Here is a 17,294-nt window from a genome sequence, read left to right as displayed (position 1 = left end):
TCCATTCAGCCCACAACACCCATATTAGCGCGCCAGAACCCCCCCCCCCCCCTCACTGGCCACTAATATTGGAATTGCTAGAAAGGTGGAATATTGCGTTGGGGGACAGCCCTCCCATCTGAACATGGGACCCAACTTAGTCTAGTTTATTACTGAAAATACTAAGGTGGCTTTTTGTAAGCGATACACATACGTGAAATGTAAAATGTTATTAACCGAGCTACAAAAGTAATAGATACTTTGGAGACACGAGAAACAGCAGGCGCTAGAATCTTGAACAAAACACAAAGTGCTGTAGGAACTCAGCAGGTCAGGCAGCATTTGTGGAGGGAAATGGACCCAAAACGTTGCCTATCCTTTCTCTCCACAGATGCTGACTTACTCCAGCACTCTGTGCAAATTACACTTCAGCCTAGTGCCCATAAACATGACTAGATTTTTGAATGCCAGTTCAAAATTGATAAACTTTTGCTCACAGCTTCAATTTATATTAATTTGTTTTGAATGCCACATGTCATTTGTGATTATCATTTACATTTCTTCACAATATAAGACCATAAGACATAGGAGCAGGAATAAGCCATTCGGCCCAAAAAGTTTGCTCTGTCATTCAATCATGGCTAATCTGTCATTCCCTCTCAGCCCATTCTCCTGCCCTCTCCCCATAACCCCAGACACCCGTGCGAATCAAGAATCAATCAATTTCTGCCACTAAAATACCCAATGACGGCCCCCACAGCTGTTTGTGGCATTGAATTCCACAGATTCACCACCTTCTGGCTAAAGACATTCCTCATCTCCATTTTAAAGGTACATTGTTTAATTGGATCAGCATTATTTTCTATATCAGTGGGCAGAATTATTTCTGTTACGATGCTAATTTTAGTGAGATTTTACATTGATTCATTTTGGATGGGCAAAAGCTGATAGCTGGCACTAGTTCTGTCATCATTTCAGGGCAGTACAGTGGCGCAGATGGTAGTCCCGTTGCCTCACAATACCGGAGACCCGGGTTCAATCCTGACTACGGGTGCAGTCTGTACAGAGTTTGTACATTTTCCCTGTGAGCACACTCGAAAGACATACAGGTTTGTAGGTTAATTGGCTTCTGTAAATTGTAAATTGTCCCTGGTGTGTAGGAGAGTGCTAGTGTACGTGGTGATCGCTGGTCGTTGCGGGCATGGTGGGCCGAATGGCCTGTTTCCACGCTTGTTTCCATCTTTAAAGTTTAAAGTCTAAAACTGAATAGGCAAGCCAAAAAAATCATGGTTTGTCCCATATTGTGTTTGTATTCACGGGATCTCAGGCGACGTACAGTAGAGGTAATAAATGTGACTGCAGCTCACAAACTCGAGGGGAGGAAGTTTGGATGTGTTGAGCTGAACACACAATTGGGATTGTCAGGTTTAGTCTCCAGGGAACCATAGCCTGTCAGCAATCAATGTTGAGACAACCAAATGCTCGTGCAAAGCTCAGGAGAGCAAAGGGCACACAGGGAAATCTGTCTGTGAAAAATCAACACTTTCAAAGGTGTGAAGAGTGAGGTGAGAGAAATTAACAAGGATTGCAAAAAATATTATTATTCCTAAAAGACTAAAGAATTTGGCTGATCGTTCAATGATTTTACAGCATTTATCTGACTCCACATTTGTTCTGGATGTTAGGAACAACTTTCCAGAGTCAAGAGTGTTTTATTGTCACATGTCCCAAACATAACAATGAAATCCCTACTTGCAGTAGCACAACAGACAGATATGTCAACATAGTAACCTGTAAACAATGTAATAAATGAAAGAAAGTTCAATGTGTATGTGTGTGTGTGTATATATATATATATATATATATATGTGTGTGTGTGTATATGTGTGTGTGTGTGTATATGTGTGCGTGTGTATGTGTATGTTTATGTGTATGTATATGTGTGTATATATATATGTGTATGTGTATATATATATATGTGTGTGTGTATAGATGTGTGTGTGTGTATATATATATATGTGTATATTACTACACACACATATATAGTAATATATGTATATTGACACACACACATATATTACTATACACACACATATATTACTATGTGTTGAGTTGCTGCCTTACAGCGCCAGAGACCCGGGTTCGATCCTGAATGTAGGCGCTGTCTGTATGGAGTTTGTACGTTCTCCTTGTGAACTCGTGGGTTTTTCCTGGGTGTTCGGTTTCCTCCCACACTCCAAAGACGTACGGGTTTATGGGTTAAATGGCTTTGGTGAATATTGTAAATTGCCCCTAGTGTATAGGATAGTGCTAGTGTACAAGGATCATTGGGCAGCATGGACTCGAAGGATTTGAAGGATTTGCGCTGTATCTCTAAACAAAACCAAACTAAACTGAACTAAACAGGAACTTCACTGAAATGTTATCAGAAATTAAACAATTTTGTTGTCATGTACTACTAAAGATTGGAAATTATGTTGTTTATGATACATTTAATTTTGCAACTTTATGTAATGGAAGTTTGTATTCAGCAGTTGAATGGCCATGAAGAAGCAATGCTAATGAGAGCTTCTCAGAAGTTTCTAAGCTAAACTAGCTACAGAAATAACGCAACTAACATTTGCTTAAATGCTTTTGGTCCCAAGATAACATTAGCAGCAAGATTTAACATGGATTAAACAAACACTTCTGGTATCAAACAAAAGCTGCATCAGTATGTTTTGTCAATGATTACAGTAATTACACACAGACATATATTTAAAGCTCCCTAACTATTCATATCATTTTGCAAGTTAACAAGCAGGTTCTTTGTTCTGCCAGCTGCATATCTTTAGATAACACACTTTCTCTGAGTTGGAATATTTTGGGTTTAAGTTTCTCTCGACCGAAGCGACCTAAGAAAGTTTTATAGGCTTATTACTTTATAGAACTTCATCTTGCACTGAATGACATACTCTTCATCCTACATCTGTGCGCTGTGGACGGTTTGATGGTAAACGTGTATAATCTTGTAGTTTACTGGATAGCATACAATGAAAATAGCTTTTTTGGACCTGGATCCTTCCATAAGCAAGGGAGTATTGTGGAGTGGCACGGAGGCGCAGCGGTAGAGTCCCAGCATGGCAGCGCCAGAGACCCGGGTTTGATCCTGATCACGGGTACTGTCTGTACAGAGTTTGTACGTTTTCTCTGTGACCCCGTGAGTTTTCTCCGGGTGTTCTGGTTTCCTCCCAAGGCATAAAACTTTGTAGGTTAATTAGCATCTGTAAATTGTAAATTGTCCCTGGTAGTGCTGGCGTGCGGGGGGGAGTTGCGGACGGACTCAGTGGGCCGATGGGCCTGTTTCTGCACTGTATCTCTGAAGTCTTTTCACTGTATCTCGGTACATGTAATGAACGAAACTAAACTAAATGGACCAACGGACAGTGAAAAGCTTTTGTTTGCGAGACGTGTAATTAAACAAGATCATATCATACACGAGTACATTCAAGCCATACACAAGTACAACAGGTACTGCAAAGATAAACATATCATAGTTTTATTGCATCTGCAACGAGGGTGGGTTGGAAGAATAAGGAAAGTCCTGGATAGATTGATTGGATGTGGAGATGATGTTACCAGTAGTGGGAGAGTCGAGGACCAGAGGGCACAGACTCAGAATAAAAGGACGCCCCTTTAGAATAAGGATGAGGATGGATTTTTTAGCCAGAAGGTGGTGTCTCTGTGGAATTCATTGCCACAGATGGCTGTGGAAGCCAAGCAATGGTGGTGAGTGCTTTCAAGCTTTTGTGTCTTCTGCCCGAAATGGAGAGGGGAGAAGAGGGAATGGCCAGGGTGAAAATTGTCCTTAATTATGTTGACTTTTTTCCTGAGGCAGCGTGAAGTGTAGATGGAGTCGATGGTGAGGAGTCTGGTCTGTGGGGTCGACTGGGCTGTGTCCATAATTCTCTTATCTTACAGTCTTGGGCAGAGCTGTTCCCAAGCCAAGCTATGACGCAACCCGACAGCATGCTTTTGACAGAGCATGTGTAGAAGTTGGCACGAGTTGTTGGAGACATGCCAACTTCCTTTGTCTCCTGAGGAAGTGCTTTTTGTGGCCATAGCTTTAATGTGGCTGGTCAAGGATAGGTTGTTGGTAAACACAAAATGCTGGAGCAACTCAGCGGGCCAGGCAACATCTCTGGATAGAAGGAATGGGTGATGTTTCATGTCGAGACCCTTCCCCACACTGAGAGGCAGGGGAGAGGGAGACACTGAGATAGCTGGAGAGCAGGAGGAATCACAGAGGGGAAGCAGCGAGAGAGAACATTGCAGAACTCTCGTTGGAGAGAGGAAAGAGAACAAAGTACTTCTTGAGGAGATTTTGCAGTGGAGTAGACAAAATGTGTAGGTAGGAACTGCAGATGCTGGCTTACAACGAAGATAGACACAGAATGCTGGAGTAAGTCAGCGGGACAGGCAGCATCTCTGGAAAGAAGGAATGGGTGATGTTTTGGGTCGAGACCCTTCTCGAGACTGAGAGTCAGAGGAAATATTTACACCAAGGAACTTGAAGCTTTCGACAGTTTTGATTTTTGCACCATTGATGCTGATTGTGACATGTTCTCCACCATGTTTCCTGAAGTTGATAACAATGAGGGAAAATGTAGATGGATACCCAAAACTGAAGCCTTGTCTATTCTCTCAGGTAAAGATCCCATAAAATAATTTGGATGGTGAGTTATGGAGTATCCTAGTGCCTTGACCAATACCTATTCATCACTCAATATCCCTGAAAATATCTCAAAAAAGCTGAGGACGCTATGAAACTTGAATTTATAAAATTTGAAATAAAATCAAAAAATGTTTGAGGCACTCAACAGGTCAGACAGCAAAGTGGAAAGAGAATGATTTAGGGTTGAGAACACTTCCAGTGTTTGTGGGCTTCTGTGCCTGAATTGGCAGCTTCATTTCAATGTGGGAGGAGAGAAATAAAGCCTACGCAGTCACAGAGAGAACGTGTGGACTCTGTACAGACAGCACCTGTAGTCAGGACCAAACCTAGGTCTGTGGCGCTATATGGCAGCAACTCTACAGCTGCGCTAATGTGCCGGTCTATTAAAATCAATATGTGTAAAATCTGTGAATATATTACAATGAGACCACACCCGGAGTATTGTGCGCAGTTTTGGTCTCCTAATTTGCGGAAGGACATGCTTGCTATTGAGGGAGTGCAACGTAGGTTCACAAGGTTAATTCCCAGGAGAGTGGGACTGACATATGATGAAAGAATGGATCGACTAGGCTTATATTAACTGGAATTTTGAAGGATGAGAGGTAATCTTATAGAAACAGAAAACAAATTCTCATGGGATTGGACAGGCTAGATGCAGGAAAAATATTTCCGATGTTGTGGAAGTTCAGAACCAGGGGTCACAGCTTAAGAATAAGGGGTAGGTCATTTAGGACTGAGATGAGGAAAAACGTTTTCACCGAAAGAGTTGTGAATCTGTGGAATTCTCTGCCACAGAAGGCAGTGGAAGCCAGTCCACTGGGTGTGTTCAAGAGTGAGTTAGATATAGGGCCAATAGAAATGAGGCATATGTGGAGAAAGCAGGAACGGGGTCCTGATTTTGGATGATCAATAATGATCATATTGAATGACTCGAAGGGCCAAATGGCCTACTCCTGCACCTATTTTCAATGTTTCTATTCTTAGTACTTTTTTCAAATAAATTCACTGGTACTCCTGTTACCACCCACATCCCAAAGACATGCGGCTTTGTAGGTTGCTTGGACTGTAAATTGCCACATGTGTGTCGGGAGTGGATGAGAAAGTTGGATAACATCAAACTAGTGTCCATTATGTTTCTCTGTCTTTCCTCTTCCTTAACATCACGTAAAATGTATTTTTTTAAACCAGCAGAGACTGGACAGTAGTGCAGCTGGTAGAGCTGCTACCTCAGCACACCAGAGATCCGGGTTCGATCCAGACCTTGGGTGGAGTTTGCATGTTCTCTCTGTGATCGCATGGGTTTCCTCCGGGTGCTCCGGTTTCCTCCCACATCCCAAAGACGTGCGGGTTTGTTGGTTAGTTGGCCCCTGTAAATGGCCCCTAGTGTGTAGGGGTGGATGGGAAAGTGAGACAACTCCAAACTAATGTGAACGGGTGATCAATGATGGGCATCAACTCGATGAGCCGATCGGCCTGCTTCCTTGCTGTGTCTCTAATCCCAGGAATTTACCTAGTTACTCTTTTCTTTGAACCATGAAAACAAAGCTTAAATGTTGGCTTTGCGTCACATTTTAAAGATTGCATTCAATGAACAATATATCAGACATGCTTCTTTAGGAATACAGTTTCTGCATCTTCTGTCTCCTTGGTTTCCCTTCACGCCATATCATTCTGCTTAGATTGCTGAAAGATTGGACAGCCACTTTGATGAAATCTCCACAGTCAACTTCCCTAGACAGAAAGGGACATAGTTGGAAAGAATTAGTTTACGTTCCATCAGGGTCTGTCTATCTTGTGCTTTTGTTTTTTTTTCACTGAAGCAAATCTTTAGGGGCGGTAGAGTGGCACGGCAAACCTTTAGGCGATGCTGCCTTCCAGAGCCAGAGACCAGGGTTCGATCCTGATTACGGGTGCTGTCTGTATCGAGTGTTAGTGTGTGGAATATTTGGGCCGCAGGGTCTGTTTCCGTGCTGTATCTGTGGACTAATCTAAACTAAACACATTTCTATTTCATGCGCTCATTGCAATTGAGATCGGGTTTTGTTACTGAATGAAGCCCTTTTCACATTGGCATCCTGTCTTGGTGCCAAACATTCTCAGCCATGCATAACCTACTTAAACAGACTGAACGATCATCTCTGACAATGTGCATTTAAGTCAATCTCAAAAGACTTGTGCCACAGTGGCTTTGTCCACTTTGCGTCGTTACGATCCTTTCAGCTAGTTAATGAGACTGTCAATTTAGCGACAAATTATGTCCGGCTTTTTTGCGATCCTCACTCCACCAGGGTGGCGGGTACAATGCCCCATATTCATTTACTCTGAGACGCTATCAAGCTACAAAGAAAGCTTTCACCATTTTGTGCTTGAACCAAAGTCGTGTTTCCAGGGTTGCAACTCATGTGACAGAATGCTGCAATGCAGAAACAAGGTTGGCTGCATCAACATGGATGATTAACACAGGCCAAATGACCTCTCATTTTAGTTTAGTTTGGAGAAACAGCGCGGAAACAGGCCCTTCGTCCCACCGAGTCCACGCCGAGTAGCGATTCCTGTACGCAGCACTATCTTACACACACACACACACACGGGACTGTTTACAATTTTACCAAAGCCAATTAACCTACAAACCTGTACGTGTTTGGAGTGTAGGAGGAAACTGCAGCATCCGGAGGGAAATCCAGGCAGGTCATGGGGAGAACATGCAAACACCGTACAGACAGCACCTGTGCCAGGGGAACCCAGGTCTCTGCTGCTGTTAAGCAGCAACTCTACCGCCCACCAAGTGAATTATTCTCCATTATTGTGTGATCCGGTGAACTCATTGCACTGCTCAGTTTCATTTTACACTTGTGAAAGAATGTTTCAATTATTCATTTCTCAATGTGGTCTAACCGTTTCTTTTTTTTTTGTGTGTGTTGATTTGCAGTTCGAGTTGTAAAGAGCAAGCAGTGGTGTGATATGATCCCATGCACGGAAGGAGAAGTCTGTGGTTTATTAATGAACAAGTCAGGGTGGACCTGTGCACAACCAGGAGGTCGAATAAAAACAGTAACGGTAGGCATATCACCAACGATACTGTATCGTTTATTTACAGAATTCAATAAATTATTTTGAGGAACTTAGCTTTAATGTAACTTCAAAATCTGTAAGATTTATCCCGAACAACAAACACAACTAAATCAGCATATTTTGCAGCCATAGTTATATTGCGTGGAAACAGGCCCTTAGACCCAACTTGCCCACACCGACCAACATGTCCCATCTACTCTGGTCCCACCTGCCTGCGTTTGCCCCATATCCCCAGGGCCGTCTTAACGCATGGGCACGCTGGGCTGTTGCCCGGGGCCCCACAAGCATAGGGGCCACTTGCTAATCTATGTATTGTAGAATGTTATTGTAGAACATGAAAACGGAGAAGAACATCGCAAGTACATGACGGCACCTTTGTGTTGTAATAGTCCCTCCTCTGGCAGCTCGTTCTATACACCCATTGCCCTTTGTGTGAAAATGTTACTCCTCAGATTCCAATTAAATCTTTCCCCCTTTACCTTAAACCTATGCCCTCGAATCCTTGATTCCCCTGCTCTGGATAAGAGACTCTGAGTCTTTACCCAATGCAATAGCTTATTTATCAAGTCGATATCTAAAGCAAATATACCCACATTCATTGTATAATGCATGCTGTGATGTATTGAACAAAGCCAACTGACTTGCAAGTAAACTCATTACATATTTTTGCCTGCAAGTGGATAAATAGATATGGTTTTACATAATTGTATTATGTTAACTGTTTATGGAAAAGGAAGATGTGAATTAAATATTGGCATGGTGGCATGGTGGCGCTGCGGTAGAGTTGCTGCCTTCCTGCTCCAGAGACCCGTTTTTGACCCTGACTACAGGTGTTGCCTGTATGGAGTTTGTACGTTCTCCCTGTAGAGACTGTGTAGCTTATCTCAGGGTGCCCCCGTTTCTTCCCTCGCTCCAATGACGTACAGGTTTGTAGGTTAATTGGCTTTGGTAAAATTACAAATTGTTCCTTGTGTGTAAGATAATGCCAGTGTACGGGATGATCGCTAGTCAGCACGTAAGCAGTGGGTTGAAGGGCCTGTTTCCACGCTGTATCTATGAAGTCTAAATTGCATTCTTCTAGTAATGTATTCTGCATGATGAAGATGGGAAGGAAAAGATGGTGCAAAAAATGGGAATAATACCCCATGAGGAATCGATAATTATCAATGATACGTAGGAAGCAGCAACTTGGAAATTCATGCGGAATTTTACTGCACTGTTGCATGTGGACTTGTGTCCCCAATAGTAATTTCTGTTCCTCCACCGCATCTTGTTGCACAAAGCTGACCGTAACACATTGGGGAAGCCGCAATTAGAGTACTCGGATTGGGTCACCCTGCTATAGGGAGGATGTTGTTAAGCTGGAAAGAGTGCAGAGAATATTTCTGAAGATGTAGCTAGCACTTGAGGGGTGGAATTAGTTATTTTAGTTTACTTTAATTTAGTTCACTTTCGTTTAGTTTATTGTTAAGTGTACCGAGGTACAGTGAAAAGCTTTTGTTGTGTGCTAACCAGTCAGCGGAAAGACAATACTTGATTACAATTGCACTATTCACAATGTACAGATACATGATAAGGGAATAACATTTAGGGAGGTTTTGGGCAGACTAGGACTTAATTTCTTGGAGCGCAGGAAACTGAGGGGTATAACATAGCGTTGTATAAAATCATCAGTGTCTTTTAGCCAGGATAGCGGAATTAAGAACCAGAGGGCAGAGGTTTAAGGTGGGAGAGGGAAAATTGAATTGGAACCTGATAGTAGTTTTTTCACAGAGGATGGTGGGTATATGGAACGAGCTGCCTGGGGAGGTAGTTGAGGCAGGTCCTGTACCAGCAGGTAAAAGACCATTGGACAGGCACAGTATATGGATAAGAAAGGTTTAGAGCGATATAAACCAAATGCCCGCAAGTGGGATTGGCTTAAATGGGGCATCTTGGGTGGCATTGGCGAGTTGGGCTTCCGTACTGCTGGACTTTGTGACTATATAGCTTCAAATCATTTACTTAGTGAAATCCTATCACAGTAGGAAATATAAGCAGTTGCATGGTTCATAAGTTATAGGAGCAGAATGAGGCCATTCTGCCCATCGGGTTTACTCCATCATTTAATCATGGTTGATCTATCTTTCCCCCTCAACCTCATTCTCCTGCCTTCTCCCCACAACACCTTAACACTCTTACTAATCAGGAATCTGTCACTCTCCACCTTAAAAATATCCATTGATGGCCTCCAATACCTTCTGTGGCAATTAATTCCACAGATTCACCACCCTCTGACTAAAGAAATTCCTCCTCAACTCCTTTGTAAAGGTACGTCCTTTTATTCTGAGGCGACGGCCTCTGGTCCTAGATTTTCCCACTAGTGGAAATATCATCTCCTCATCCACTCTGTCCAGGCCTTTCATTATTCAGTAAGTTTCAATGAGGTACCCCCTCATCCTTCTAAACTGCTTATATTTCCTTGGGCAACCAGGTCTCATATTGAAGCAGAATGTTGAGAGGATAGAGCTGTCAGCGGTTGTCATTTGTGAGTTGTCTTGCCAAACTAATAGTGTATCTCCGCCCACCTGTAATTATGATCCACTAACGTGCTTGAAGCAGTGGTCAATGCTACAAACATCCAAAGCTTTAATAACCCAGTTGCAGAGTGCTGTATTGTTGGGGATGATGTTTGATGTCAATGTGGAAGTCAATTTATGAATGAACTCCTTTAAGTGCTGGTAACCACAGTAATGAGACAACGTAAACACATATTGGGTGGAAATGCAAGGTCTTCTTGCCATACACAGCAATAGAAAAGCATAGCAATATATTACAAAGCTCGACCTATCTCTCTATATCTTTTATGATAACAGTACTTTAAATTGCTATTTATTACTGTGTAAGGAGGAACTGCAGATGCTGGTTTATACAGGTTAGACACAAGGTGCTGGAGTAACTCAGGCAGCATATCTGCAGAAAGAGGATGGGTGACGATTCGGGTCAGAATCCTTCTTCAGACTGAAAGTATGGGGGGGGGGGGGGGGGGGGGGGGGGGGGGTTACTGGAGGCTGGATCAGGCTAGAAAAATCAGGGCTGGCAACAGATGACCAAGGAAGGTTGGAGCCCATGATGGCCCATGGTTGGTTGTGGAAGGTGTGATAATGAGAGGGATGAAGGGATGCGAACATTGAAACTGCTACGTAGACAAAAATGCTGGAGAAACTCAGCGCGTGAGGCAGCATCTATGGAGCGAAAGAAATAGGCAACGTTTCCGGCCAAAACCCTTCTACAGGATGCCTAGGGTGGGGGAGGGGGGGGGGGGGGGGGGGGGGGGGGGAGGGAACTAAGGGATTACTTGAAGTTAGAGAAATACTGTTGGAACAAAACAAATTGCATGCATTATTATTTCCACGAAGGAATAAAAAGCACACTTTATATCACTGCCACAATACTTCTCTTTTATCTGAAGGCAACATGAATAAACAGATAGATACAAAAACTGGAGTAACTCAGTGGGTCAGGCAGTATCTCTGGAGAAAAGGAATTGGAGACTTTCGGGTCGAGATCCTCCTTCAAACTGAGAGTCAGGTGAAAGGGAAACAAAAGATATAGATGGACAAATGAATTAAAGATATGCAAAAAAGTAATAATGATCAAGGAAATAGTCCATTGTTGGCTGTGGGCTGGGTGAAAATGAGTTATACAGACAACGAAACTCAACAGGAGGGCACTGAAACTAGTATGTCAACTAGGGTGGGGAAGCGACAGAGAGAGGAGGGGATGCAAGGATGACTTGTTAAATAAATTAATATTCAAACCTCTGGGTTTATAAGCTGCCCAAGCAAAATATGAGGTGCTGTTCCTCCAATTTGAGTTTGGCCTCACTCTGACAATAGAGGAGGCCCTGGACAGAAAGGTCAGTGTGGGCACTTTAGCTCCCCTTCCCATTCCCACATGGACCTTTCTGTCCTAGACCTCCTCCATTGTCAGAGTGAGGACAAAATGCAAATTAGATGAACAGCACCTTATATTGTATTTTGTTTGAGCATCTTAAAACCCAGCAGTATGAATATTGATTTCTCTAACCTATTTCTAATCTATCCTACACACTAGAGACAATTTACAATTTTACCGAAGCCAATTAACCTACAAACCTGCACATTTGTGTCAGAGGTAACCGGAGCACCCGGGAAAAACACACGGTCACAGGAAGAACGTGCAAACTCTGTACAAACAGCACCTGTAGTCACGATCAATCCCAGGTCTCTGGCGCTGTGAGGCAGCATCTCTACCGCTGCGCCACCATGCCGCCCTTAGCCCTTAGCCTCTAGCCTCATTGCTTTAAGGTGAGAGGGGCAAAGTTTTCTACACAGAGAATAGTGGTACCCGGTTCACATTGCCAGGGTTGGTGGTGGAGGCAGATACGATAGTGGCATTTGAGGCTTTTAGATAGGAACATGGATAGGGGTCTAAGCCATTTAGAACGGAGATGAGGAAAAACGTTTTCTCACGGAGAGTTGCAAATCTGTGGAATTCTCTGCCTCAGAAGGCAGTGGAGGTCTATTCTCTGGAGGCTTTCAAGAGAGAGTTAGATAGAGCTCTTAAAGATAATAAAGTCAATGGATATGGAACAAAGGCAAGAACGGGGTACTGATTGTGGATGATCAGCCATGATTACAGCGAATGGTGGTGCTGGTTCGAAGGGCCGAATGGCCTACTCCTGCACCTATTGTCTATTTTCTATTGTTATGCAGGGAATGGCTGGATATGGATCATGTGCAGGCAGAGGAGATCAGTTTATCTTGGCATCAAGTTCAGCAGAGACATTGTGGGCTGAAGGGCCTGCTCCTGTGTCGTACACTTCCATGTGCTATGTCTGTATGGGTTTCTGTAGGTTGCTGCTGTTATCCTTAACACTGTGGATCAGCGAGAGTCTTGACTCTTTCAGAGGGGGATGTGTACAAGAATGCTGGGATGAAAGCTAATGAATGAAGATTAAATAAAAGATTCTTCATGTTCATGAATGCGGCAATTAATCTTCATTATGCAAAGCTAATGGACTTGGCAATAGACTCAAAGCATTCAGGAGTGAACAGAGGTAAAAGGAAAGCAGCGCAACAGAAAAGGGAGAAGATATTTCAAGCGCAGAATTGAACATAGATGCTTGGAGCTGTTTTCTTTAGTTCATCTTTCTTTTCATGCTTGGTAGCATATAAAGAAATAGCAATTTATTATCTGGCTATCATTGGTAACTCCTTAATAATTTGGGGTAATGTCCTGACACCCTTTTTTATTCTTCAACAGTGCATAGTATTTAGAGCATAGAAAATTACAGAAAACAAGAAACAAACTGCTGGAGTAACTTAGTGGGTCAGGCAGCAACTCCTGAGCACAAGAATGGACAACGTTCTTCTGAGACGTTACCTATTCATGCTTTCCAGACATGCTGTCTGACCCACTGAGTTAGTCCAGCACTTTGTGACTTTTTTGTACAAACCATCATCTGCCATTCATTGTGCCCATAGAAAAGTACAGCATGCTAACAGGCGCTTCGTCCCACAATGTCGGTGCTGAAGAAAATATTCATGTTCGCAAGTTATAAGAGCAGAATTAGGTCTACTCTGCCATTCAATCATGGCTGATCTATCTTTCCCTCTCAACCCCATTCCCCTGCCTTCTCCCCATAACCCCTGACACCCATACTAATCTATGTTTAAAATGCCAAGTTAAACTAATCTCCTCTGCCCTACATATGATCCATATTCCTCAATTCCTTGCCTATCCAAGAATGTATCTAAAACCTCTTAAATGCCACCGTCATATCTGCCTCCACCATCACCTCTAGCAGCATGTTCCACTCACCCACTATGTAATAAACTTGCCCATCATGTCTCCTTTAAACTTTGCCCCTCTCACCTTAAAGCTATGCCCTGTAGTCTTTGACATTTCCACCCGTGACAAATCTCCACTGGCAAAAAATCTTTTTAACTGCATTTTCTTCTGCATGTAATACTTTGGCTTGTTCTTTCTACATGTTTCACCATTCCACAAGAAAACCGAGTGAATTGGAACTAGGTAGCCATAGGAACAGTACTGCATGAACAGCAAGAGAAGCAAGAACAGAAACTGCCTGCAATACGTGGGTGGGCAGAGCAAAAAGCATCTGTCATGTTGTGATGGTATCGCCTCTCAAACGTCTTGATGTTGTGATCAAAGCTATTGAGTCTACAAGTTATTGTTAAAGCCAATGCTACCCAAAAAGCCAAAGTGTAAACTTTTGTTTCAGTCCTAACATTATTCAAATAGGTCATTATTCTGTATAAAGAAATCAATAAGAAAAATATATTGACAAAGGATCGGTGTGATCTCAATCTGCCTTGTGTTTTGAAGCATGCTTTGATAATAATAGAATTGAAGGGTATTCAGACTCACCAACAGCTTCTTCCACTATGTTATCAAGCCTCTTTATGGTCCTTCTATAAGCTAGGGTACTGTCCAATTCACCTCAACCCCATTGCAGACATTGGACTTTGTCTGTGGAACTGATGGGCTGCAATGCTGAGAACTATATTCTGCACTCTGCATCTTCCTCTTGGCTCTCACTACTGTACATGAGTTTGGCTTGATTGTATTCACGTATACATATACTCCCAACTTGCGGAAACTCGCACTTACTTACTTACTTACAATTCTGGCAGTTTGTAACTTCCACAAGACTGTACGATCACTCAGGTTTACATCGGAAACAAGCCAGCAATGGTGGCGGTGTTTACCCAGAAGGCCGTGCGTCACAGAAAGTGCCCTGGACGTAGCCGGACGCCGCTGTGACAGTTCATACTCTCAGTGACAGACACAAAGTACTGGAGTAAGTCAGCGGGCCAGGCAGCACCTCTGGAGAACACGGACAGGTGACGTTTTGGGTCAGGTTCCTTCTTCAGACCCAGCGAGTTATTTAAGGGGGGTTGGTTGATTCTGCCTTATTTAAATCTGACTTGCGTAAGGGTTCAGTGAGTGCCTGTAGTATTATCTGATTTTATTAGAAAGCATGCAAAGCAAAGTTTTTCACTGTACCATGGTACACGTGACAATAATAAATCTTAAACTATACACTGTTAAAACCATTCACCTGCACCTCCTCCAACCTCATCTAGTGTATCAGCTGCTCTAGATGTCAGCTGCTCTACATCGGTGAGACCAAGCGTAGGCTTGGCGTTGCTTCGCCCCACACCTCCGCTCGGTTCGCAATAACCAACCTGATCTCCCTGTGGCTCAGCACTTCAATTCCCCCTCCCATTCAGAATCTGACCTTTCTGTCCTGTGCCGCCTCCATGGCCAGTAAGGCCCACCGTAAACTGGAGGAGCAGCACCTCATATTTTGCTTTGGTAGTTTACACCCCAACGGTATGAACATTGACTTCTCCAATTCCTGCTTTCTCCTTCTTTCCTCTCTCCTTCCCAGCTCTCCCACAGCCCACTGTCTCTGCCTCTTCCTTTCTTCTTCCAACCTCCCCCCCCCCATCCTCACATCAATCTGAAGAAGGGTCTCGACCGAAACATCGCCTATTTCCTTCGCTCCAGAGATTTTGCCTCACCCGCTGAGTTTCTCCAGCATTTTTGTCCACCATTAAACTGTGTTTAGTTTTAAGCTTAGTTTATTGTCACGTGTACTGTGGTAGTGAAAAGCTTTTGTTGTGTGCTATCCACTCAGTGGAAAGGCTATACATGATTACAATCGAGCCATCCACAGCGTACAGTTACAAGGGAATAATGTTTAGTGCAAGATAAAGTTTGTTTAAAGATAGACCGTGGGTCTCCAATCAGGTAGATAGTAACTCAGGGCTATTCTCTAGTTGTTGATAGAATGATTCAGTTGCCTGATAACAGCCGTGAGGAACCTGTCCTAGAATCTGTAGGTGTGCATTTTCAAACTTCTGTACCACTTGTTTGATGGGAGAGGGGAGAAGAGGGAGTGACTGGGATGAGACTCATCCATGGTTATGCTTGTGGCCTCAACGAGGCAGCATGAAGTGTAAATGGAGTCAATGGAAGGAAAGTTGGTTTGTGTGATGGTCTGGGCTGCGTCTGCAATTCTCTGCAAATTCTTACGATCTTGGATGGAACTGTTCCCAAACCATGCTTTGATGCATCCCGATAAGATGCTTGCCTCGGCGCAGTGAGATACGGGGGATTAAGTGGGTGGGTAGAATTTTAAACCTCAGACTTGATAAAAGTATGAAGTGCGTGTTTTTGGCTTGTGCAAACATGCTTCCAGGCCCAGAGGTTTTTGGGAACATCTTTATCATGTACAGTGATTTTTTTATTGTGACATTAAGATCTGGTATGATGCATTGACATCGCTACAAGGTTCTGGCAATGTGACATATCTGTTTGGTAACATTTTTTAAGGGTATGTTAAGGGCCTGTCCCACTGTACGAGGTAATTCAAGAGCTCTCCCGAGTTAAAAAAAAAATCAAACTCGTGGTAAGTACGTAGAATGTATGAAGCGGCTACATCGGAGCTTGTGGATGTCTCGTAACGGCTCGTAATGCTAACGGCATGTACTCGGGAAAACGCAGTAACTCGTGAAGTTTTTTCAGCACTGTGAAAAATGTCCACAAGAGTCCCGAGTACCTACGGACGGCTATTACTGTAGTTCTGCGAGTTCGAATCGGGGGAAACTCGGGAGAACTCTTGAATTACCTCGTACAGTGGGACAGGCCCTCTATTGTAATAATATGTATTGTTTTTAACGTGTTGATTTAATATTTTTCAGTAATTAATATATAATAATTTTTTTTACTTGCAAAACGGCATTGTGGTGCAGTGGTAGAGTTGATGCCTCACAGCGCCAGAGATCCGGATGCGATCCTGACCTCTGTGCTGTTTGTATGTAGTTTGCATGTTGGCCCTGTGACCATGTGGGTTTCCTCCCACATTCCAAATATGTGCAGGTTTGTGGGTTAATTGGCTTTTGTAAATTGTCCCTATCATTGGCCTCTCTACTTTAGAGATAAAGCACGATCATGGCCCTTCGGCCCACCGAGTCCTTCCGATCAACGATCACCTCGTACACTAGCACTATCCTACACACGGGGGACATTTTACAATTTTTACTGAGGTCAATTAAACTACAAACCTGCATGTCTTTGGAGTGTGGGAGGAAACCAGAGTACCTGGCGAAAACCCATGTGGACACAGGGAGAACATACAAACTTCGTATAGACAGCACCCGTAGTCAGGATTGAACCCGGGTCTCTAGCGCTGTAAGGTAGCAACTCTTTCACTGTGCCACGTACTGCCCCCAGTGTAGGATAGAACTAGCGCAAGGATGATCGCTGGTCGGCATGGACTCAGCGGGCCGAAGGGCCTGCTTACATGTTGTATTGCTTAATTTAGAAGTTGGTTAGTCACAAAATCAAAATAGAAGGGGGGTATAGGGGTGGGTATATTCATTGGAAATAATTGTTGATGAATGTAGCTTAATCTTTAATTTTATACGCGTACATTTTGTCTCCAAAAATAGCGCAGATAAAGCGATCTGGAAAG

At 43.3% G+C, this 17,294-nt stretch overlaps 1 protein-coding gene across 2 annotated transcripts in view; it reads left to right on the top strand.

Moving 5' to 3' along the window:
• The window catches only part of LOC129708687 (chemokine-like protein TAFA-3), a 185,398-nt gene that overhangs the window by 95,882 nt on the left and 72,222 nt on the right, over positions 1-17,294 (top strand). The window contains exon 3 of one of the 2 annotated variants that reach the window (XM_055654612.1): positions 7,623-7,750. In XM_055654612.1, the coding sequence (XP_055510587.1) occupies positions 7,623-7,750 (128 nt within the window). Of the gene's footprint in view, positions 1-7,622; positions 9,236-17,294 lie in introns of those variants that run through there. The other variant, XM_055654611.1, reaches the window with a different exon arrangement.

This window comes from Leucoraja erinacea, chromosome 24 (genome assembly GCF_028641065.1).
Source record: "Leucoraja erinacea ecotype New England chromosome 24, Leri_hhj_1, whole genome shotgun sequence".
Taxonomy (NCBI): domain Eukaryota; kingdom Metazoa; phylum Chordata; class Chondrichthyes; order Rajiformes; family Rajidae; genus Leucoraja; species Leucoraja erinaceus.
This window is presented reverse-complemented; position numbering and strand designations above follow the sequence as displayed.